The 25,079-nt window shown below is 43.3% G+C and overlaps 1 protein-coding gene and 1 long non-coding RNA gene across 9 annotated transcripts in view; one reads left to right on the top strand and one right to left on the bottom strand.

Moving 5' to 3' along the window:
• Nucleotides 1–1,542: 1,542 nt before the first annotated feature.
• MDGA1 (MAM domain containing glycosylphosphatidylinositol anchor 1) overlaps nt 1,543–25,079 on the bottom strand; it is a 248,235-nt gene continuing 224,698 nt past the window's right edge. For 2 of the 5 annotated variants that reach the window (XM_079969201.1, XM_079969203.1), the window contains exons 15-17: nt 15,928–16,052; nt 9,687–9,795; nt 1,543–9,089 (exon numbers count right to left, since the gene is read on the bottom strand). In XM_079969201.1, coding sequence (XP_079825327.1) covers nt 8,998–9,089; nt 9,687–9,795; nt 15,928–16,052 — 326 coding nt within the window. In that variant the 3' untranslated portion in view covers nt 1,543–8,997. The remainder of the gene's footprint in view (nt 9,090–9,686; nt 9,796–15,927; nt 16,053–25,079) is intronic. The other 3 variants (XM_079969202.1, XR_013836862.1, XR_013836863.1) reach the window with 3 other exon arrangements.
• On the top strand, nt 9,019–25,052 carry LOC307212255. 4 transcript variants are annotated; one of them, XR_013836898.1, is made up of 4 exons: nt 9,019–9,126; nt 15,614–15,775; nt 21,512–21,658; nt 24,886–25,052. It is a non-coding gene; the product is annotated as an uncharacterized lncRNA (long non-coding RNA). The 4 variants fall into 4 exon arrangements; XR_013836899.1 differs by having other exon boundaries at nt 24,657–25,052; XR_013836901.1 differs by having other exon boundaries at nt 9,037–9,126; nt 15,611–15,775.

Genomic DNA, 25,079 nt, shown 5'->3' with positions numbered 1-25,079 from the left:
TCAGTTTGGCCTCTTCTGCTTACCCCTTTCCTAGCTATTAGCTTTCTGGGTGAGAATCCAGGCTGTCTTGCCATTTAAGCTGGCCTTTCTGCAGCCTCAGATTCAGGTAGCTAAAGCAGAGGAGACTTGAGTGCTAGACACTGCACTGAGGGGATCTACAAGGAAGACGGGGGCAGGAATGTCCTAATTTATAATTGTGTGGATCTTCCCATCAGCTCCTACTATAGCTCTTTTACTGACCCACAGATTTTCAGCCTCATTATTGTCTGCACCATTCAGAAAATTATCACAATAAAAGAAAGCAGGGTTAAAGAGAGAACTTCTCTGTCCAGAATCTAAAGCTCTGAATCCCTTTTTAGTTATAATAAGTCATGGTAATGAAGTTCATAATTACTTGATTCAATATATTAATTTGTCCAGCTCATAATGCTTGGCTCTATTTTGAATCGAGTGCCACTTCCCTCTAAAGTTCTTCTGTGGCTCAGAATGTTAAACAAGATACTTTGTGTGTGTGATCAGCATTCAGCCCAAAGCCAGATGCTTTGTGGGAGTATGCACAGAAAGTATTTAATGTTAATCCCTCACTCTCAACAAAACTCTCACAGATTGCTGTGAAATTCCCTGAACTTCTAAACCGTACATGTAATTTACAAAATATCATGCTGCCAGCAAGCAGTCACTAAAGGATAGCATCCACAATGGTATAACTGCAGCCATGCAGGTAGTACCAAATGAAACAAATTGTGCCAAATTCTCAGGGCACAATAAAGTAATGCATATGCATGCAGTACCACTCATGTGCATGTACCAAAAATATGAGCCACAGGAGAACTCCTGGAAAGACACAGAGCTTTTTTATGAATGCTCAGCAAGGAAGTTCCCATTCTGAATTGAGCCACATATTGTTTTTTAATTGTCACAGGCCTCTCACTGGTACAGTCTGTGTGGATGATACTCTTACTCCCTATCAAAAGCCTTGGGGGCAGAGTAGCAACTGAGATAGTCTCATCCACTTTTCATTATTTCTGTCAAATGTAGTATTGCCTGAATCTGCCCTGAAGTTGCAGTTGGCTCCTTCTGCTTGTAAAGGGCAGGCCATGCATGTCTTGCTTAGTGCTGTAAAGATGTGGGTCAGTCCTGGTCCCAGTGGAGTTAGTAGCCAGAAGATTGCACAAGAAATATTGGTGCCTGAGGTGAAAAATCTAAAAGCCACCCCCAGTGGTGGAGAAAATAAAATAAAGAAATGTAAATTTGCTATTTTTGAGCAGTGCCCCCAAACACTGCCTTGAGAAGACCACCTCACCCTGTCTCCACCTCACAGGTGCATCTGAAAGGTTACACATACTTATTTCCCTTTTGTAAGAACTTACATTTTGGAAGCCCCTTTAAAAAAACATTCCTTCTGGGGGTTGGTTCCCCCAATTGTCTTGGAGAACAACATTAGTCTCAAAGAGCATCATCTCCAAAGCTCTGCACAGTGAAATGCCACTCTGCAAGACAGTATCTAAGAGAGCATTCATAAACTGTATGACAATGTATAGATTTGTGTTTATAGTACAATTTAATTTATTGGAGTTTGATATAGTACACACTTGGGGAATTTATTTGGCTGGATACTAGGGAAGTGGGTTGTGTCATCATAAAAAGTTCAGCTAGTGGCCACACCAATAACACTGTCCAATGTGCTCCACCAGGCATTATCTGCAACTTGTTAGTGTGATGCCTGAGATATTTGTAACACTGGTTCTGTAGGCAGAGCTGCAATCTAAAAGAGAATGCTATTGTCCTACAGACATGTATATGCAGCAATGTAGTCAGGGATGCCATTCTATGCAACAGGTGACTACATCAGTTGGTGCCTGGAGGTGGGGAGAAATGAAGACGAAAGCAGGAAAAGCTGGTGTCTGGATAACTTTTGAAAGTGTAAAATCCCTCCTCCCTCAGTTGGAGCTCCATCTGAGACACTAGTTATAGCATTGCTTAGCAATGAAGCAAATGGATGTTGGCTGAATGAAGTCAAGTTCTTATCAAGTTATCTGTTAAATGATTTTCTCTCTTGCTTATTATTCTCCCTCTTGTAAACGATTCTTTGATAAGGACAGGAAAGTCAAACTGAGGTCTGATGTGATCCTCTGTTTGCAGTCTGAAGTGGTATAGTCTGTTCTACTATCTCAGGTTTCCACCACCTAATTTCCATCTCATTCTGTCGCGCGTATAGACCAGGCATCAGAGAACAAGAAGGTAATGCCGTCCACATTCTCACATGTAGGGTAGGCTGCTTCCTCCTGATTCTGCTATTGTCACACAGAGGGCGGGCTATCACCAGTCTGCCACAGTTCTCTGCTTGGGGTAAAACTCAGAAACACTCAAACTACCCATGCTGCCTTCTTCAGCTGCAAAGCAGGCTAAGGTTGTAAGCTTCCTGCGATAACCATGGTCTCTAGACTGCAGTTTATTACCATGGAGTGTAAATTGGTCCTCGTTAAAATGCAATTTTCAAAGGCACTATGGGAGATCTTCCTCTGTAAATGTCTTGCTCATTTATTAAACATCATCCAAGGCCAATCAGGGCAAATGAAAAACATTGGGACGTGAAGAAGACAGCGCTCCAAAAACTGGCAGCTCTCGTGCAAAGAATGCCAGTCCTCCTGTTGGCATGTCAGCTGGTGGCTAAAGCTGCCTCTATAGTTCTGAGAGAAATGTAGCAAGCTTTGTGCAAGGCTACAAGGGGAAGAAGCGTTCAACTGCTTGGAGCCTGGTCTCAGCAGAGAAAAGCACCTGGTGGAGGCAAAAGACTGCTCCGTGACAAGGCTCTAATAAATTCCTTCTTCCAGCGGAAAAGGGATCTCTGCCTCAGCCTGTCTCCTTGTGAGGTCTGAACAATATTAGGCTAGCCCACAAAGAGGGAGGTTGCAGACTTGTTTCTTTTTGGGCACTGACCCTGTACAAGTATCATTTTCATCTGCAAACTTTTCTTACTTGCATTTAAATGCGTTTTCTAAGGACTGATTAAGTAAAATCATTTTTACAAGGTGCATTTGAACTCCTGTTGCTTTATATCAAGACCCAAGGCTAAACTCAGTTTGCACTGCATATTTAGGCACATCCTCTAATATAACATGGGCCACTTGGAATGGGACTGCACTTGCAATCCTTCACACCACACATAAAGTTTACTAACTTGGCCCAATGCCAGTAATAACTGCCAAAAGTACAGGAAATTAGTTTTGTACAACAGCCAGAGAGATACAGCCATACAAATCCATAATCCTTCATATGTGCCCCCCTTTTTCTTTTGACTAATAATCAATCCTAAACAACAGGCAAGCTAATAATCTGAAATCATTTCCCCATGCCCCACCTGTTTAATTCAGTCCTTTCTTCAAACATTCTGCAGTGACTCACTGTGACCCTTCTCCAGTGGTGAGATATATCACATAATACAGTATCTGTTCCTTGATTGGTTTTGTGAAGCTAACTCTTCAGTATAAAAGGGACACTCACCTGGCAGGAATACTAGCCCTAGTTTGACTATGTAGGCATGAAAGGTTTTAAGTCAGCAGCAACTGTTGTTCAGAATGCAGTGGCTGCAGCACTGAAAAGCAAAGGCTCTCCTGCATCCAATAAGAAGATATGCTGCTTCTGTTCCAGGCTTCTCCTCAACTGACCAACCAGATTTTCCTGGAATGCTCCCAAGCAGAAAGCAGGAGGACAATGGCCACCCTCTATTGCTTGTCCACAGCACCTGGCAACTAGAAGTATACTTCCTCTGAATAGGGAGGTTATAATCTGGCATGGCTAAGAGAGACCAATGGACTTACTGATGGCAAATACACCCCCATCTCATATGCACACACATAACCTAAATATTTAATTGGTTCACATTCATGTCTTTACTTTATTCTCCACCCCCCCACAAGCCTCCATGAAAATAACAATACTGTATCTCAGATTTTTGTAGTACCTTCCATGATGGACTGGTTTGCAGCTCACAGTTCTTTCCACACACATTGCTGTTATGCAGCAATGAAACTCACCTGCTGGATGAATGAAATGTCTCATGCAATAGCTGCATCATAACACACAAGGTTAATTAATACATCCAGTTGAAATTGCAGGTCTCCTTTAAGATGGCAGAATATTTATAAAATCTTGTGTGTCTAGGGTATTGGGTTCTAAGCTTCTTGTACTCATAAAAAGTACCACTTGAATAGAGCAGAACAATAATTTTATATGTACTTTAAATAACAGCACATCTGACATCCATTAGGCTATAAGTAGCTGCTGATTCCTAAGTGACTGTAACACTTCTCTGGAAGCACCTGACATTTACTTGGAGGTCTAAATGTTCAAGTACTAATGCAACCCAACTCTGCTTCACTTGCAAGTGTTTATGTTTCCAGTATTAACAAATGCGGTGCCAGGTCTAGGGTTTAAGAAGCTGCACTGTCCATGCTACTGTAAAAACATTCTATATTTCCTCTTAACAACAGTTTGTACAATGACATGAAACCTGTTGTTTCAGTCTTCATGCTTCTGACGAGCCAAGGCACTTGAGGTAGCAATTTTCCCCAGGGAAACCTGCTATTTCTAAGCCAAAGAAAGGAAAGAGAACGAAAAGGAGGAGGAGGGATCAGTAAATGAGGCTCCCTGAGACTTATATGATGATTAAAATGCAGATTTATCACTGGTAAGATACCTGAACCAATGACAACGGAATACATGATTAGTTCCTACAAGCAAGTCATATCCCCTATGAATAGATAGGCACCATTGGTCCTTACTTACACATTCTCATATAGATGTATGCTCAAATCATAAAGGTGACGCACCGAAAAAGGGACAGAGAGGACAGTACCAGCCCAGGATATGTATTTTGTCCCCCGTCCCTCTCTATATGGCCAATCCCACACACCTGTTCTACCAAATATCAGCAATGCCTATTTGCAATAAAACTCTCCAAATTTCCAAGGTAGCTCACAACTCTTTCTACCCATAGACTACTAAGTCTCAAAGACAATATGGCCTCCAGGATTAGGGGTTGAGGAGAAATTGGACTCAGTTGGTATTTAAAGGCAAACCTACCTAATCCACACTTTCCGAAACAATATTTTACCTATCCAATGGCTCTAAGAGCTGCAAAATCAGAAGGAAAGGGTGATGCAGCCTCCATTCTTTTAAAAGGGGGTCAATTAAGGCCAGTCATAGAGGCTTTTAGAAATTTTGAGACCCTACCACCTTTCTCTTCTACAACAGCAATCTAGTATCCTCCTTTGTGTAAGAGATAACTGGGGTAGGATTCTTTATCAGAGCCACTAGCAAATGATGGACAGCAAACAATTCTGAATGTTGCTTCTGTGCGGCTGTGAAAACGAAGAAAGCACTTGGGACATCTGGGAGGAAAAACATATATAATCCAATCCAGATTAAACAATATGATGCTTAATGAATTTCTCAGATGCCATAAACTTTGTTTCTCCTCTGCCAGCATTCACACTTGCAGCCAAACCTATACAACTATCACCATATGAAAGAGCATCTCTTTCATCTATGCCATATGCTCTCCTCAAATCTCCTGCAACAGTGATAATATTTGCTCAGGGTACCAAAAATCTCTGCAGACCTATACATAGTTTATCTGGGAGTAAACTCCATGGAGCTAAATGGGACATGTGTAGAATTGTGCTTTAAATCTTCCTACATAAGGGAATGTGGCCATTCCTTCCCCTTTCACATTTAGATTATTACAAGCACCAGTATAATTTGACCTGCAAGGAGTTTTGGAAGGAGCAGAATCAGCATATTCAGAACCATCAAGGTTAATTCAGGCACAACTTGGCAGTTAAACTGGCTGGGATCCTACTCTGTAGCTACCTTACAAATCTAGCCCTGCAAAAACCAATTTAGGAAACTATTCCTTCCATGCGTAGGATAAAGCTAGGCTGAATCAACAGAAGTATAGTGTCCTGATCAAGGGAAGTAATACTGCTGGCATCAGTCCATCTTGGGAGACAATGGAAGAGTGTCCCTTGAGGGGAGAAGTCAAACCGCTGGAGAGTTACAGCGCCTGCTGTGGCTGAAGTGACTGATACGGGAGAGACATGTTTTGTTGCAGCTGGGGCAGAGAAAGGCACCTGGTTGTGCTGATGCAGGTGTACCATGGTGTCTCTTCTTTCTGCACTCCTCTCAGTGGTCATTCCTCCTCTGGTCATTGCTGTGGATACATGCCCTGTTTCCAGAGAAATAATAGTACTGCCCTATTCTGCCTTGGCCAAACAAAACCTGGACTACTGTGTCCAGTTCCGGGCGCCACAATTTAAGAAGGATATTGACAAGGTGGAACAGTTGAGGGAATTGGGCATGTTTAGCTTGAATAAGAGGAGACTGAGAGGAATTATGATAGCCATCTTTAAATATCTAAAGGCCCGTCACATGGAAGATACCCTGCCCCAGAGGGTAGGACTCAAACCAATGGCTTCAGGTTACAAGAAAGGAGATTCCGACTAAACATCAGGAAGGACTTTCTGGCAACAAGAGCTGTTTGACAGTGGAACAGACTTCCTCGTTAGGTGGTGGACTCTCCTTCACTGGAAGTTTTTAAGCAGAGGCTGGATAGCCATCTCTCATGGATGTTTTAGTTGAGATTCATGCATTGCAGGGAACTAGACTAAGTAACTGTCAGTGCCCTTCCAACTCTACAAGTCCATGAAAGCATTGGGTACTGGGGAAACCAAAACCATTACTAGCTCCTAAATTACTTTAACCTTCCTTCAAATATATACATTTTGGATTCAAAAAGGCCCTGACTTGCCAAGACAGCACTGAAGGTGGAGGAAGGTGAGATGGGGGTGGGTGGGTATTTCTAAAGGTAAAGGTAAAGGTACCCCTGCCCGTACGGGCCAGTCGTGTCCGACTCTGGGGTTGCGTGCTCATCTCGCTTAAGAGGCCGGGAGCCAGCGCTGTCCGAAGACACTTCCGGGTCACGTGGCCAGTGTGACAAAGCTGCTCTGGTGAACCAGCAGCAGCGCAGTGCACGGAAACGCCGTTACCTCCCCGCTATAAAGCGTTACCTATTTATCTACTTGCACTTGGGGGTGCTTTCGAACTGCTAGGTGGGCAGGAGCTGGGACCGAACGATGGGAGCTCACCCTGCCGCGGGGATTCGAACCGCCGACCATGCGATCGGCAAGTCCTAGGCACTGAGGCTACCCACAGCACTACCCGCGTCCCATCTGTGGGTATTTCTACACCCAAGGTATTCCTTGAATACGAATGCAGTTCACAAGCTCAAAGTAATGGGTGCACTGGTGCAGAGTGAACCTTTGTACTGAAAGCTCCCCTCTGCGAACTGCTTATGGAAGTAGGGGCAACAGGGTAACATTTATCCAAAGCAGAAGACCACCTCCTCCTGACTTCATAATGTATAGTTTAACACATACTGATTTAGAAGGGTTAATACTGCCCAGCTCAAGTTGGGAGCAACAAGCTTGCTTTCCTGAGGTCACTTGGTCTCTTATAGTGGTAGTGTGGCATCTCTGAAAACACAAGTCTGCAATCCAATTCCCTTTAAGCTTTCTGCCCTTGTGCATCCACCTGCCCCAACTCCTGTGGGGTTGGTCTGTTTCTTTTCCTGCTTCCTCTGCTCATCACCCGGCTTGAGGGCTCCACCTGTCTCCCAACTTCATCATGCAAACTGAAATAGAGCAGTCTCATCCTTGAGTGGTAAATCAAGCACCATGATATCAGCACCCTGCAATTAGTACTGAGCCACAGGTAGGTACTACAATTTACAAACAACTATTGCAAATTCAGGTGTCATAAGGGCTTAGGAGAAGATGAAAGGTAGTATATGAAAATGTTTTTGGTGGGATAATTATGGAAAAAAATGGAATGGGAGACAGTTATTATTAAATAATTTGTTTCAGAGGAGATCCTTGCTTTAAGGCTTCTGCAGCTCATGCTTTTGACGCTGCCAAGTGCAGCATCACAATTCAGTCACCTTGCCAAAGAGGCCCCTGACCAAAAAGCCTCTTCTTTCATTCCCTATGCTAGATTCCATGGTGGTGGAAAGAACAAGTTCAAAGGGAGGGAGAGCTGAGCAGCTTGAGAAGGGGGGAAAGAGGGAGGGGGCAGAGGAGGTCAACAGCTGATCCTGCAGCTTACGTCTGCCCCAGATTTTTTCCATCCATCTCCACCATCCGCAAGGAGTCTGTTTCTCTGCTTTGCCGAGCGAAAGTTGGGGGGCACAAAGGTGTGAAGGATGGGTCAAAAGCAAATTGCACATGGACAAGTAAATACATGAGAGTCTTGAAAATGCATATGGAGACTCTGAAGCACATGCAGCGGGGGCGAGATTCCGTGGTCACCGGCACGCAGGGAGGAGCAGCCCCCAATGGAGACAAGTGGGATGCTCTTTCGAAAAGGTGAGGTGGTGCTGCAGCAGACAGATGATGGTAGGCAGAGCCAGCCAGGGAAAGGTCATAACACAGAGACCCAGAAGGGGGCGCTGTGCTAGACTGTCTCCTAAACTGAGGCTCTGTGGTAAAGAAGGTAACAGTTCTTGTAGAAATTTGTGCTTTAATATATTTTGTTTTTGTTTAAAACAAAAGTTCCCACTTCCCTGAGGAAGTCCTGTCCACTATTCCCAAGGAAATGTGGCTTTCCCCCGCTTTCATTCATCCTTTTAAATAGCTTTGTCATTCTCATCTTTGCCTTTCGTTCCATTGTTTCCATCTCTTCTTTCCATTGCTTCCTCCCTCTTTCTCTTGTGGTTTTTTTTTTTAATAATCAAGATTTGTTTTCTTTTTCTTTTAGACATTATGACTTCCTCCAGGAATCCTTCCATGTTCTGAGCTGGATCCCCTTTGCGTCGTCATGCTTATCAGTCTTTGGTATGGACACTTTGGTGTGCCAGTGAGGAGGGGGAGGAAGAGGAGCAGAGGTGACCAAGTAGAAAGGAGGAGGAAAGTCTCAGAAGACGGACGGACTCGCTTGCTATCATCTGAGCAGGACAAAAAGGAAGAAAAGTAACGGTCCACAGAGGGGAAATTTGTCTTGGGTGATGGCGCCGTTTTCTGGAAGGACAACTGCTGCAGGGCAAGAAAGAAAGAAGAAGGGTTAGTTAAGGTAAGTTTTCCTGCTTTTGTAGTATAAACAACAACAATGTGATGCCACAGAAAAAGCTCATGCTCTTCAAGGCTGCATCAACAAAAGTACAGTATCCTGATCAAGAGAAGTAACAGGGCCACTCTGTTCTGCCTTAGTCAGACCACACCTGGAGTATGGTGTCCAGCTCAAGGATGTTGATGAGCTGGAATGTGTGCAGAGGAGGGCAATGAAGATGATTAGGGGTTCTAAAGAACAACTTTGGTTAACAAACATGGCAAAGGTTATGAGGATCAATAAACCATTTGCAACAACGTATGGAAAATTGGTTAAGCATCGGGTGATTGTGTGGCATGTTTCCCAGTTCTTGTTCCACCAGAAATCTCATCTGTGCCATTGACTCTACTTCGGAACACTGAAGTAATTCAAGTGAGGCAGGTACACACACCTTAATCAATAATGGACCCTGCTGCTATAAGCAAATATGCGAAACTGTCAAGTCAACATGCAGAATTCTCCCAACCTTTACTTCTGATTTGGGATACAAGTATTCAAACACCACACCAAATATAACCCATTACCTTTGTCTGGAACAACAGGCTTCCTTGGACAATCTCCCTTTTTTAGAGTGACGTCATCAATGGCAATATCTCCCTCTGAGCCTGTGCCACGGACGCCTTCAAAGATGATCTGCAGGCAGAGCACATCAGAGTTGGAAAGGATCTTAGGTAGCAGGCCAGTGACCCGACCCCTTAAACTCTCACATGCCCATTCTCCAAGATACTGTTTGTTTTTTAAAAGGAAGAAAAATGCCCAAATTCTCTTCGGGTCATTTTGTGTTTACCATGCCCTATCATAAATGTAGGGACCAACTGAGAATCCACATCTAGGCTTATCAGCAGGTTCAAATGGCAGATGACTCAGAAAATAACCAGGACATAGACAAGAGGGGAAATGGAGCAGCGCATACGAAGATTAAATCAAATGAGCAATGTGAGAAGAGGTATGGTTCAGGAAAAGGAAGGAAGCTCATCTGTTGGTGCTGGGTAATGGAACAGTGCAATCCTATGCATGTCTACTCAGAAGTAAATACCACCATGCCCAATGGTGCTTACTCCAACACACTTAATTGGAAATCAATCCAGTGACGCTTATTTCTGAGCAGACAAATATGGGATTGTGTGGTAAATGTGATGGAGAAGCAATCACATGAGTACAACATTACATTTCAACCAGCACCTTTTCCTGTCTCGTCACATCTTTGCTATCCTTTACCTCACCCCTTAGCACGAGTCATCTTTTACTGAATGCACCTGCCCCCAAGCTTGAGCATCTTTCAGAGGCAACGTAAAACACTGCAGTTTTTTGTGTGTCAGTGGTTTACAACTGGAAAGTAGTTGTAGATACTTAAGTATGCATATACTCTTGCATGTCCTCCTCATTTTAATGGGTCATCCTTGTTTCGTTATCTGCCCCAGGACTTAGGATAGCAGGTGAGTCACCAAAGGCAACTAGCTAAGGAGGGAGCAAGTCAAGCTGCATCTTCCTTTGTTTGAGGCAGGATTCATGCTTGCTCTGGTGCTAAAATATCTCAAAACCCACCACTGTGAAGGCCACAACTTTGTTCCTGCCTCTGTCCTGCTTACTCTGGAACCACAGGGGGCTCCTTCATTTTTGAGGCCTGGCAGTTACAGCTTCATTAGCCCATGCCATGCGTGCTGTTCCTATGGTTACAAGGCTTTACGGGAAGCTTAGGGCAAAGGCTCAGTCGCTTCCCATTCCCTAAGGGGCAAAGCCAACCTCTGTGTTCATATCCTATTATGCAAGAGATGGCTGCAACTCAAGCCTGCCACGAGCAATGTCCATGTATTCAGAAGAAAATATTCGTCTCTACTACGTTCCTTACCTCCCACTTGCTGCAATTTAAAGGATAAAGTCTGAAGGGATGTGTCTCTCTCTGAGATTTCACCTCCCCTTGTGTCAAGCTACACCTGCTGATATTGCCTCTCCTACACAACCATTAAAGAAAGATGCAAGAGCCCTTTCCTCTTTCACCATACTTCACAGTAAAACTATTCCTCCATCCAGCTACCTATTATGTACAAACTCAAGCTTTAGTATAGCCACTGAAAAGTCAGCTGGGAGACTGATGCAGTAGCTCAAATGCCTATGAAGGACACCTGATGCGGTCATTTGGAAATACCCCAGGTTCATCACCAGCTCTTGAGGGCCCAGCCAAAACCCCCAGATGAGCCAGATAGAATAAAAATAATAATGTTGCCCTGCATAAGCCTTGTGGCATATGACCAAATGACAATGTTACTGTGTGCCTAGAAATCTGGGTTCATGAGTGTTGCTATTTATGTTCTCATCACTGTCAAGTGTAAATGGTCCAGAAACATTATAACAGAAATGAGAGTCAAAGCAGCCTATGAATTAAACCAATGTATGCTGGAGCAGGCTCATAAGCAACTGAATGATAACAAATTAGTTGCCCATCCCCATTGTCATTAAGCACACAGCAATAAGCGAGCTACAAGCCATAAACAGCACACTTGCAAGTAACAAGATTATTGTTTTATGGCACCCCAAAGCATGATATGCACTTCAGAGCTAAGTAAAACAAAGCAAATACACAGACATGCATTCATAAGGAATCATTCCCTGAACAAAGAAAATAAAGATGCAGGGCATAACAATCACAATGAACTCTCCAGGAACAAACACCTGTGGGTTGCCCCTCACAAGAAGCAGCAGCAGCTCAAAATAATAAATAATACCCTTTCAGACCACAGGACCTATTTACACTACAAATTAACACCTTTTTTAATCTATTCAACACTTACGGCTTTCCACAAATATTCCTGAGAATTGTGGTCCACCATGGGGTGCTAATAATATTCACAATTATGTGTCCCTGCCTCCTACCTGCCCCTGATCTACAGTTCCCAAGATTTATTGGGGACGGAGAATGTCTCTTAAGCATGCAGTAAAAATATATATGTCAACAAAATTACAAAACAGCAGAGTTGGAAGTTGGAGCTGCCTCTCCATTGAGGGACTTAAAAGTATGCTTCCAATGTCCAGGTTGCAAGATATAGGTTGCAATCCAAATAAGATTGAGGCACTGATAGTGAGTGGCTTCCTAGAGCAGATTGGTGGGTGATTGCCTGCTCTTGATAGGTTTACATTCCCTCTGAAAGAGCAGGTATGTAGCTTGGGGGTACTTTCTGAATCCATTTCACAACTGCCTTCCATCAGCTTTGGACAGCGATAAGCTAACTACTGTTGTCTATGCTCTGGTAACCTGTACCTTAGATTACTGCAACATGTTACATGTGGTACTGCCTCTGAAGACAGTTTGGAAACTTCAGCCGGTGCAGAACTCGGCAGCCAGGTTGCTCACCAGGGCAAAACAGTTTGAGCATATTACACCAATCGTGGCCCAACTGCACTGGCTGCCAATTATTTTCCAGGCACAATTCAAAGTGTGAGTTTTGACCTATAAAGCCTTAAGTGGCTCAGGACTGCAATAGCTCAAGGACCAACTCTCTCAGTATTAACCAACCCAGATGCTGTGATCATCACCTGAGGCCCTTCTTCATGTGCCCCCTCCATGAGAGGTCTTGGAGGGTGACAACATGAGAACGCGCCTTTTCTGTGGTGGCTCCCCTTTTGTAGAATGCTCTCCACAGAGAGGCTCGCCTGACACCTTTGTTACATATCTTTAGGCACCAGGCAAAAACATCCCTCCTCCCCTAGGCCTTTAGCTCATGGAACAATCTGGCCTTTTAAACAGTGGGGTTTATTATTATTGTACATTATTGTGTTTTTATATTGTAAACTACACTGTGAGCTTTGGATAAAGGACGGTGTAGAAATTTAATAAAATATAGAATTTAGTAACAAAATAAAATACTACATCAAAATAAAGAAATACACACAAAACCTTAGTTATATCCTAAGCACAAGCAAAACCAGTTGCTGAATCACCACAAGCAAATGTCATTGAGTATAGCTTTGCATTGCTACAGCATCCTGTCTCAATTTGGGCCAGTTACAGAGGAAAGGTGTGGGAGTGGCCTTTCCTAATCCCAACTCTAAACTCTAAACTTTCTAAGATACCTAGAAATGGAGTAACATTCATATACAAATGTCCTACAGTTGCAAGATGACAGCTGTCCTTGTATTCACATTCACCACAAATTACAGGGCTGCGAACCTCTCCATAGTCTCAGCACACAGCCATAGAAAACCCAGTGGTGGCTCATGAAGTGCAGCGATGGAAGCAGTAGTGTCCTCATGGTACCATCACACTTTAAGAACATAAGAAGAGTCCTGCTGAATCAGGCCAATGGCCCATTCTTGTCCAGCACCCTAGAGTTGGAAGGGACCACAAGGGTCATCGAGTCCAACCAGCAGCATGTTTTCGCCAAGCAAAGTTTTTCTTCCCATGGATCTTCACAGGAGGAAAAGCTTCCCCTGCCTAAATTGCTGCATGTTAAAGTGCTTGTTAAAGACACAGGGTCAGTAAAAAAACAAATGATGACAGCCTCTAAAAACTTGTGCAAAGTAAACAATGCTTAGAGCAAATGTGTGAGCTTACTCCTATATACCCAATTATAGATAACAAGAGTAATAATGTGCCTGGCTCAAAGGCCACAAGAAACATTCTGCTAACATAGATAGTTCCACACATTATATGAAATATGTAGTTGCCACCAAAAATTAGTGGTCCAGGGTTTCATCCTCCTTTCTCTCTGACAACATCCAGAAATAAAACTGAATAACATGGTATCGCTGTGCTATACTTTAGCCGCTGCACTGCATTGTAGGGTTAACGGTAGCAGTCACACGTCTCCCATAACATTTAATTCTACCCAGTCACACATAAAAATGTAATAAGAGCCAGGGGCCACCTAGTACCACATCCTGTTCTCACAGTGACCAACCAGATGCCTGTTAGAAACCCTTAAGCAGTATCTGAGCACAAGAGCACTCTCCTCTCCTATGGTCTCCAGCAACTGATATTCGGAGGCAGAGCACAGCCATCAGGGCTAGTAGCTATTCTCCTCCATGAACCTGCCTTCTCCATGAATCTGCCCAATCCTCTTTTCAAAGCCATGTAAATTGGTGGCCATAATTGCATTCTGTGGGAGCGAGTTTTGTAGTCAAAATGCATGCTGTATAAAGAAGTATTTTCTTTTATCTGTCCAGAATCTCCCAACATTCAGCTTCACTGGATTTCTACAGTTTCTAGTGTCATGTAGGCTTGCCATACATCAGGAAAGTTCCTGATATGTCCTGGTTTCTGGGTGTAAAAATGGCATCGGGAGAATTTTGCCGATTGGCAAAATATCAGGGGAAACCTGGATGTATGGCAGTGGAAACAGCTCCAAAAGCTTTTGGAGTGGAAACAGCTCCAAAAGCTTTAAATCACTATTTTTGGTTGAGTTTTCCCCAAAAAAGCTGAACAATTTGAGTTGGTTCCCCCCAAAAATCTCAGCAATTTTGGGATCTTCCTAAAAAAAATATATCAGGAATTTTACTTCTTGAAGTACTGCAACCCTAGTGTCATGGCAGAGGAATAAAAACTTTTCTCTACCCACTTTCTTAATGCTATGCATAATTTTATAAACTTTCATGTCACCTCGTAGTTGGCAATAACAAGGCAGTTGGCACACAACAGCTGCTCCAGCCATGTATTAGCAGACAAACTCATAAGTATCATCATGAATTACCACAGATGGGGAATAAAGGCATGTCTGGGTCTCACAAACTGCCCTATAATTAGGAGGCCAATAGCAGATTCATTGCTCTTGACTCAAGCATCAGTTACAAGTAGTAGCCTGGTGCTAAGGATGTCAGAGAAATCTGATTGAACAAGCAATTTTCCTTCACTCTTGCTCATTCAACCCCCATTGCATCATAGACTCCTGCTGTGAAGGATATCTACCTTAGTTCTCCACAATTAACTTTTTAAAAAACATGCACATGTTGTTTGCTATTTACATATTCGTTACATATTCAAGCACCTCTCTGCTTTTCTCGTTTCTGAAGTATTTGTTGCCAAAGGCAGCCTATATGCACTAACGGTGTAATCCTAACTATGTCTACTCATAAGTAAATCCCATTGTGTTCAGTGATAGTCAGCTTCCTACTGTGAAATTTTAAAGCCCATGGCATGCAAAGCTCATCAAACGATATGGAAATAAGTAATCTCTTTAGTCAGACTTACTTCCAAGTAGGCATGGTTAGGGTCACAGCCATAGATGGCTTTGTGATGTGCCATTAGCCACTTCATTAACTTTGTATTTAAGATGTAACAAGGCTGTTTGTTGTTTTTGCTGCAAAAGACTAACAGGGCTACTTTGCCTATGGAAGCTAATTAACTTTGAAAAGGATTGGGCAGGAAAGGTAACTGATTTGTAAATATCTGTTGATGGCTGAGACATGCTTATCTATTGCGCGTTATGTGAAGAACAACAACATTTTTCTTTATTAGCAGATGACAAGATAGATGCACAGATTTGTGCAAAATAAACCAATTGCAGCAGACTGGAAAATACCGGATGAAAGTGTGAATTAATTTGGGGACAGATTGAGGCATGTGCTTACATGGCTACCTGCTGCTCAAGCAACAATACTAACTGACCATTCATGGAGAGAAGTAGGTTGTTAATAAGCTCACGGGGCCCTTTGACTCTGACTTCTTTTCTACAACCACAGCAACTAGGAGTAAACAAGTTTTCTGGCTATTTTGCTGCTAGTCCATCTATGTGAGTTGGCATTTGTTGCCTCGGCCCCCAAGGATCTGCTTACCTGGAAAGGTCCTGCAGGGTTGATAGGTACATGTGCTTGTTGCCAGGCATTTCCTTTGTCCCCTTTGAGTGACAAGGCTTGAGTGGGCTGCTTATTCTTCACGTGAACCAAGAGGTTTAAGGAGCCTGTAAGAGAGCGGCAACCAGACACTGGAGTCACACTGCTTCTCCACAGCAACCTCTTCCTTTCTCTTAGGGGCCATTCGATGCCTGCATCTAAACTAGGTCTTGCGCGCTAGTTCTCCCAATGAATTAAATGCATCAGAACGGCAGCTATTCAAAAATCAAGACATAGTTTGCCATGCCAATTCAAAAGTTCTCCTGCCCTACGGTTCGTGTTTCCCCTCAGAATCCCCCCTGGAACCTAGTTAATTCCCAGTCAATCTGAGTCCACTGCAGTACCAACTAGACATAATGTAGATTTGGGAACATAAGAAGAGTCTGTTAGATCAGGCCAGTGGCCCATCTAGTCAGGCATCCTGTTCTCACAGTGGGAAACACAGAAATAGGACTTGGGTACAAAAGCACTCTCCCCTCTTGCAGTTTCTAGCAACTGGTAGGAAAACTAAGCATTATTCTTCTGAATTACATGTGAACCAAACTGAAACCATTTAAAGAAGGAGAGCTGGTACATTCCATTTCCTACATGCTGGATGCAACAAATAAAAATGTGAATTTAGACTCAATTCTCCTTCTTTGTACAACCCCTTTCCTTGAATCAAGCTGCGCCCAGGGCAGCTAATGATGCATTAAGGCAGAGAAGGGGAGTGCCTGCTGCTCTCTAGAAATTAAAGTTCCACTCCCATCAGCCCTAGTCAGCATGGCGAGTGTTCAGGGACGAGGGGAATTGTGACCCAACAACCTCAAGGTGGGTGCATAAGGGTGCTTCCTCATCTTAGCATTAAGGCCAGAAACAGTGCATTTCTTCTGAGAAGTAAGCCTCATTGAACGCACTAGGACTTAAAGACCTGTTCATCAGGTCTTGTCCCTATCTTGTTCTCATGGGAAATGTGCTACGATTGGCCAAAAGTCATGAGAAATGGAAAAATTCATCAATCTCAATTTGTCAGGTAGTGAATGCATTGACTTGAGTGATCCCTGTGGCATGTTTGATTATACTGCTGTGTAGCTAAATAAGGCCGTTTTGAAAATGGACTCGCAGTTGTTGTTGGGTAATGGTTGAATGTACTGCAGGCGTTAGGTTGCGACCTAGGATCCCTGGAGAGGCCCAGGTTCGAACTTCCACTCAAGCTCCAGAATTCACTAGTGACCTTACTCTAGTCACCATCTGCCAGCCTAACCTGCCTCTCATTCATTGTGAAGATGTACATGCAAGCCCATTTGGGTTCTGTGGAGAAGCAGTGGTATAAAAATACATTTATTTATGAGACACTTCTTTCAAAATATAGCTATCTGCACAAAGCAGCTTGCCAGTATAAAATAAAAACATTTAAAAACAGACGTCAGTATTACAATTTAAATACTAAAGAAAAGGAAAGGGGGGGGGGAGCCATACAAACCACTCAGTCTTCAGCTCTTATGTATATGACTAGGCTACGTTTTACTCAGAAATCTGTTTTTCTCCCTCTCAACACCCCCCCCCCCATGTTTTATATGCTTCCTGACTTGCCTCAAATAAATGTTTCTCGTTAATGGTTCTGGCTTGGTTCAATACAGGACCTTTGCCTTGAAAAACACAAACACCTTAACATTTGAGGTGTGTTTAGGCATTTGCACATGCAAACCCTAACCTTATATCCTCGCACCCCCTCAGTTACCAACGGGGAAGATCTTCAAGGGGTTCTACTCATGTCTGCTTGTAATTAATTAATTAATTAATTAATTAGTTAATTGCTATTAATTATTACTTATACCCCACCCATCTGGCCGGGCCTCCTCAACCACTCGGGGCAGTTTCCAACAGGATATTAAAAACACAATAAAACACCAGTCATTAAAAACGTCCCTAAACAGGGCTGCCTTCAGATGTCTTCTAAAAGTCAGATAGTTGTTTATTTCCTTGACATCTGGTGGGAGGGTGTTCCACAGGGCAGGTGCCACTACCGAGAAGGCCCTCTGCCTAGTAGAACTGTCCACATAATTGGGGATCATTGCTCCAACACACTTTAAATCTGAAGCTATTGAGAAATAATAATGGTTAAGGAATGTGGATAGTGAGTCTGAAAATATGCATCAGACCCAGTTTGGCAGTTTCCAGGTATTTGCTACCTAAGTGTGGGAGGCAGGGTGAGGGGTAGGTATTCTCTACCTGAGTTTTGGTAATGGCATCACTTGCTTGTTGACCAAGGTGGTAGTATTAAAATGGATGGACCTAGTCCAGCTTCGTTCATCTCAGTACAGTACTGTGAATGAGGGAGGAAGAGAAGGTAACATACCATAACAGCTGCCCCTGGCTCTGTGACGTTGGGGAGAAGCCTAACAAAGCCCGTCAGACTAGTTTAGTCATTTTGCATTACGGATAGGCTGACTTTTCCTTAAATGGAAAACTTGATTAAAATTAATGCTTTGAACCAGGCCTTTCTGGCTTGGAGATTTAAATCGTTCCACACTGGAACCAATTGCTGTCTCTATCAGCTAAGCAAGTGAAAGATTCGTTTGACAAGGCATTATCCACAGAGCTTCTACTTAGAACTGGCAGATAAGCAACAAGAACATGTTAGGCAGATTCCTTTCGTGATGATGATGATGATGATGATGATAATGATATGGCTGGGCACTGTCTCTTCTTGGCTCCTCCCTTTGTCATAAGCTCCACATCCCAATACTGCAAGTGTTTGATTTTACCAGTGAAGACCTTAAATCTATGAAAAGAGGATGTCTCTGTGGAAGGTTGTGCTACAGCAAAATCCCATTCCCAATATTTTTCGTTCTGCTGTGCTATGAAAGTAGTAACCTTTTGGCAGCTGCTATTTGCACTTGCATTTAATTTCTTGCTGCTGGGGTGGTTCACCGCAAAATAAATTGTGATGACATCAAGCAATATTTGACAGGTTCCCAGTCTCCATATGTACGTACCTTCAGTGCCATGGAGGTTGGCTCTTGCAGGTGAGGCAGGAGGCAAGGTCATTTTAAATTAGGGTTAAGAGGCAAAGACACTATTTTGGTGCTTTATTATAATGAATATATTTAAAATATTTTGAGTGGGATTCAGCTAATTAGTCCTGTCAGTGGAGTTCCACTTGTATAATGGGGTGTTCTCCACCCACCTACATGTCATCTGAATTTTACTTTGTAGAGGGGGGCCCCCAGAACAGCACATAGGAGGGTGGGACTTGTTTCACCTGGCCAGCCAATATGCTTGCGCCGATGGAATGATTGACACACCAAGACACTGAATAACTCCCCATATTACAAATATGTCTTGCAAACATTTTGTATATCTTAAAAAGATGATTTAATTGTAAGCACATATTGGATGTATTTCAATTTGGGAAAGTTTAACATTTTAATTAGGCTTTTATTATTCACAGCAGCAGGTGTTTATCCTTTCTTGTACCTTTCGGCCCTCACTTTTCCCCATCTTATCTTAAAAATCTCAACCATGCTGAGAAATGTTTTGGATGATCTTTGGTGAAGTGCTGGCTTGGAATTACACATAGGTAAAGGTAAAGGTACCCCTGCCCATACGGGCCAGTCTTGACAGACTCTGGGGTTGTGCGCCCATCTCACTCAAGAGGCCGGGGGCCAGCGCTGTCCGGAGACACTTCCGGGTCACGTGGCCAGCGTGACATCGCTGCTCTGGCGAGCCAGAGCCGCACACGGAAACGCCGTTTACCTTCCCGCCGGTAAGCGGTCCCTATTTATCTACTTGCACCCGGAGGTGCTTTCGAACTGCTAGGTTGGCAGGCGCTGGGACCGAGCAGCGGGAGCGCACCCCGCCGCAGGGATTCGAACCGCTGACCTTTCGATCAGCAAGTCCTAGGCGCTGAGGCTTTAACCCACAGCGCCACCTGCATCCCATGGAATTACACATATGTCACTGTTAAATGTGGTGGCTCTTCACTGATGGCTCTATCACTTAAATAACACCACCAGTGGATTTCTTTAACTAGTGTATGGGAAATTTACCTAAATCATCTCTGCCTCCCCCCCCCCCACTTATTTAGGTGTGTTAGCTATAGGAAGCAACAGAGCATACAAATAGAAAACTATTAGGACTGGGCAAATAATCACATGGAAAATATCAAAATGAGTTGTATTATTAAGAAGGGTGTATGCATCCCTCCACAGTTCTGGAAGAAGTCCATTTGGACACTGTACACTGTTCTGGCTGCTTTGCTGTCAGAAGACTATAGATAAACTGGAAGAAGTTCAAAGGTGTCAAGTAAAGATGATGCATGCGTTGGCTCTGGGTGGATAAGCCAGAAAGAACTGTAGAAAATTGTAGAAAAGCAAGAAATCTCTGCAAGTTGGCGAATAAATGCCAATGGTCATTGCCTAAATATATACTCCCAAGGTTTTAACATTAATGAGCGAGAAACAGACAGATATATATATAGATGTGTGTGTGTGTGAGAGAGAGAGGGGGGGGAATGAATAGTGCATAGTGCAATGTGTGTACTCTGATGTGTACTTGATTTGCACTGGGCGCTGCATTCATCTGCACCGCTGCCAGCTTTGAGCATGGCATCAATATAGGTCACGCCTGTATTTGTCAAAGATGTGAGGCTGGTGCAGGATTGCTCCACATCCTGTGGTTCCTATTTAAAGATTTGAATATCTTGTCATGCTCATCTCATGCTCCTGCTTCATCAACAAGTGGAAGCACAGATTTGCAAAATAGGCAATATCCTCTTTGACTCTTGTCTATGTTACTGCCCAGATGTCAGCGATGCTGGTTTTACAAAGCCAGAATTGGTCGTGTTCCCCTGCCCCCCCCCCCCGCATAGCTACCAAATTGTAAGTAAACCCCATCACACAGCATAGAGCAGGGGTCAGCAAACTTTTCCAGCAAGGGACCAGTCCACTTGTCCCTCAGACCTTATTTTTTTTTGAGGGGGAGGGAATGAATGAATTCCTATGCCCCACAAATAACCCAGAAATGCATTTTAAATAAAAGGACACATTCTACTCATGTAAAAACACACTGATTCCCAGACCGTCCGCAGGCCAGATTTAGAAGGCGGTTGGGCTGGATCCGGCCCCTGGGCCTTAGTTTGCCTACCCACAGCATAGAGCTACATCTTGCTCAAAATGTTATTACCGGTCCCCACCTGAGGAGGGGGGTGTTACTGTTTGGCATTGTCATAAACTGGTGTTTTAAAAAATCTTTTAAACTTCCAGGAAGTGTGCACTTCAGCCATACTGAAGCAGTGTAATTGCACGAATTTATACGTGTATCTTTGCACAATTACACAAGGAACTAGCGGAAACACCAGCGAGTGGAAGGAGATCAGACTGACTTAGCCACAGCATAGCTTGACCATAAGGATTGGTCACAGGCTAGTTTTGCTTTGCTAAGTTTTAGCAGGGACATTTATGCCTCCAGAAATCAGTCTGATCTGATTTGTGGCAATACACTTTTAACAATACCTTACATTGATTCTCAAATGGTTTCACTATAGACACTATCTGACAGTTATTGGACAAATCAACAACCCTGTTGTACTGCACTGGCCCTGAGGAAATATAACAGAAACCTGGAGGAAATCATTTACATGAAGCCAGAAGCCTTGACATCCTCAACACTTTCAGGAAGAAAGTGCCAGCGGGTAAGTTCAAAATCCAGCTACACAGTGTTGTAGCTCTGTGATAGAACATCTGCTTTGCATGCAGAAGGTCCCACATTCAACCTCTGGCATCTCCAGGTAGAACTGGGAGACCTCAGTTTGAAAACCCAGAAAGCCTCTGCCAATGAGGGTAGAGAATCCTGACTCAGTACAATGAAGAATCCTATGTTAGCACACTCTGGTTAGAACCCTCTAGTCAAGGAACATAGCTGTACAGACAGAATTGGGTCAAATTATCCAGAAAATGAACTCTGGCACCTGCAGGAAGGAGGAGAAGGCAAAGTAAAGAAGGAAATGAAGCAGTATAAGAAAAGCAAAAGTGATCCAGCTTTGAACTCCCGGCCATTAAGCAAACCGATATACCTGTGCAGAAAGTTTCACCTCTGCCACAGAACAGAGGGAAGAAGCAAGAGCCAACAAAGTGTCAAATACCTCCACATGGCCTCCGCTGGAGGTGCAGAGAGCACTTTGCAAATAGCAATTAAGGCTGGCAAGTGTCTCTGGAAAGCAGATTAATCTCATTGCTCCTTCTGTTTTCCAGAGGAAGAAACTGACCTGCACAAGGAGGAGGCAAGTGTGTAAATTGGGGATGTGACCCAGCTGTTCTGTTGATTAGGCTGATTAATTAATGTTTTTTGAATATTGTGCAGCCTCATTCATCTGAATAGCAGGGGGTTACCTAAAACATTTGGATAACTATATATTCTCTGTACTATGTACATAGTTTTACTATGGCTAGGGGCCATACTGAAAAGACATGCTGGTTTGGAGGTCAGCTCTTGTGTCTGGCGGTTGAATCGTTTGTGCATTGCAACCAGATATCTTGTGGAAGAGGTTCCTAAACCAAGCTATGGTGGAGTGCCTTCCACCTAATGATAAGAGCTGGTCCTACCAGTAAACAGGATGAAGTAGCTCATTCCTGAATGATATTAGGTTTTTTATTATTATTATTATTGCATTGAAAACTATGGAATACTGATAGTGGTGAAACCCCCACCAAATAGTGGGAAAGTGTGAGATATGCAGGATATTCAAATATAGTAATTCAGAAGAATGAAGGTGGCAAGATTTGCTCTTCTGGCTGCTACTGTCACAACTGTAAACATGCATTTTGAGAGCCTTTCCATTACTGTTTTTCCCCCCTAGGGATGGAGCCTTAGAGTACTCTAAGGCTCCACCCCTTGGAAATCTCACAGGTTTCCTAGAAGCAGTGTATTACCGTACATTTCCCTCCTCAGCTTTCTGATGATTCTCCTACCTTCATTGATAAAAGCAGTTCAGAAGGAAGAAGCAGAGGAATGAGCTTACTCACTCGCAAACATCTGGAATGTTATTACCGAGGCACTGATTCCTCAGTGGTCTGATGGTGGACAGAATCTAAGGTATGTTTCCTAAACGTTAATGTAAGAACTGTAAGGAAGTGGAAATAGCTGTCCTTCAGCCCCATCACTTATGAAGCAATTGAAACACAGGAGATGCTGAGTCAGCTATTGATTGCTGCCTTGGGCTCCTTTGGGAGGAAGGATGAGATATTAATTCAATGAAAGAATGAATAATTGCAATCATGCAATTTCCTTTTCAAGATCTTACCTCTTCACTGGCAATTTTTATTTTCTCCTCCTCTTTGGCCACTCCCCCCCCCCACCTGATTTGAGCCTGGCTTTTCTTGGGTGCAACTGCTCTCAATGCACATGCAAGCAGTTGGTTGCCAGGTGGCAGTTGCCAGCTCCTTGCAAAATATCAAAGCTCACCATGGGAGAGGAACCGTAGTTATACCCATTTGTTATTTGTCTGGTTCTTACAACTAAATTGTGGAATTCCTTCTCCACAGACGTGTGTCTGGCACCATCGCTGTACAGCTCTCAGCTTCACCCAGGCCTTTGACACCTGAGTGTTTTTAGGACCCACCCTATTCCTGTGACTGTAATCTGTTTCAATTGTTTCTAATGCTGATTTTAAAATTGCAATAACCCACCCTGTGACTTGCTGGCCGAAGGGTGGGTAATAAATTTAACAAACAACAACAACTGTTATTAATCAGAAAATGAAATAAAGGCTCATAACAAATGTGAGGAAACAATCAATATATGAGCCAGCAGTGGCTGCTTCTGGCTCTTTTTAAAGTCCAGAGCTGGCATTTAGAAGAGTGCCTGGTACACAGAAGTGCACCAGCTGTGATACTAGATACAGTAACCCAGGGGGGATGCATTTAAATGCTAGAGGTTTCTGGATGAAAAGGTCTGATTTCAGTTTCCACTCAATATAAATCTCACTTAGTTAGCCTGGCCAGTAACAATGGTGAGCAGCAGCTGATCATACAGGCAAAGGGGAACATGCTTAAAGCCTGCTGAATGACATTTAGGATAGCAAAGCAGGAATAGAGATAGCTCACTATTTTCACTCTTCACAGTCCCCTATTGCATAACAATCAGGGTACCTTCCACACTGAAGCCCCTTGCATTTGGAAGTTCTCACTGAGCTGGAGTTTGCAAACGCAGTGGCTGCTCATGGGACACCCTGCATGGAACACAACTTGGATGCCAGAGAACTCTGTCAAAAACAGAAATGGGAGTGGAAATTCCTGCAATTCACATGTTCACCGGAGGTCAGGAATGGAACTCATGTAAACTAATACGAGTGGTATTAACTCTTTTTTTTTGGTCTGCAAGTAGTATGTAAAGAATTATGTTATATACACAGGTCCTGCTATTCACCCGCTTGTTATGTGAAAATTCAGGTATCCAAACACAAAGAATTGGCACCCAAACCTTGCTATACACATCACAGATTCAGATATCCAAACAGCCAGAGTTTGCTCACTTCCTTCCTTGTTTGTGTTTGCTGGTCAGCAGAAGCCAGGCAGGCAGGCAGGCAGGCAGGGAGCAGGGTAGATAGGATATATCAGAGAGCAGGAGAAAATGGACAAATCAGGGAGCAAGAAAGACAAATAATGTATCTTTTTTTTGCTGGTTGGCTGCAGCCATTTCTGGAAGAAACCAGGAAGGGAGCGGGGAAGAGAGACTGGACAAACTACAGATTAGAAATATTTCCATAAGAATCCACAGAGATTGTGGACTTGTTATGTGAACGCTTGCCTAACAAACAGTTTCCAGGGATGCATTGTGTTTGGTAAGCGGGACCTACATGTATACTGCATTTGTAAAAACTTTCCCATTTCACTGAAATGTAAATAATTATGCAAATTTCAGCCAAAGGGGATAACAAGATGAAAAACTTAGCTATAGTGGAAACTGAATCCTAGTGGGAAGCAGTGCTGACTGCAACGAACCCAGGATGGTTCAGAAACCTCCTTACACCACAATGTAAAAAAAAAAACAACAGTCTGTGTGACATGCCACTGTGAAGTACAATAAAAATTGAGAAGGTTTTAAATCCTGTGTAA

Source organism: Podarcis cretensis (assembly GCF_951804945.1).
Source record: "Podarcis cretensis genome assembly, chromosome: 3".
In the NCBI taxonomy this organism is placed as follows: domain Eukaryota; kingdom Metazoa; phylum Chordata; class Lepidosauria; order Squamata; family Lacertidae; genus Podarcis; species Podarcis cretensis.
The sequence above is the reverse complement of the archived record's forward strand: the minus strand, read 5'-3'. Positions and strand labels throughout refer to the sequence as shown.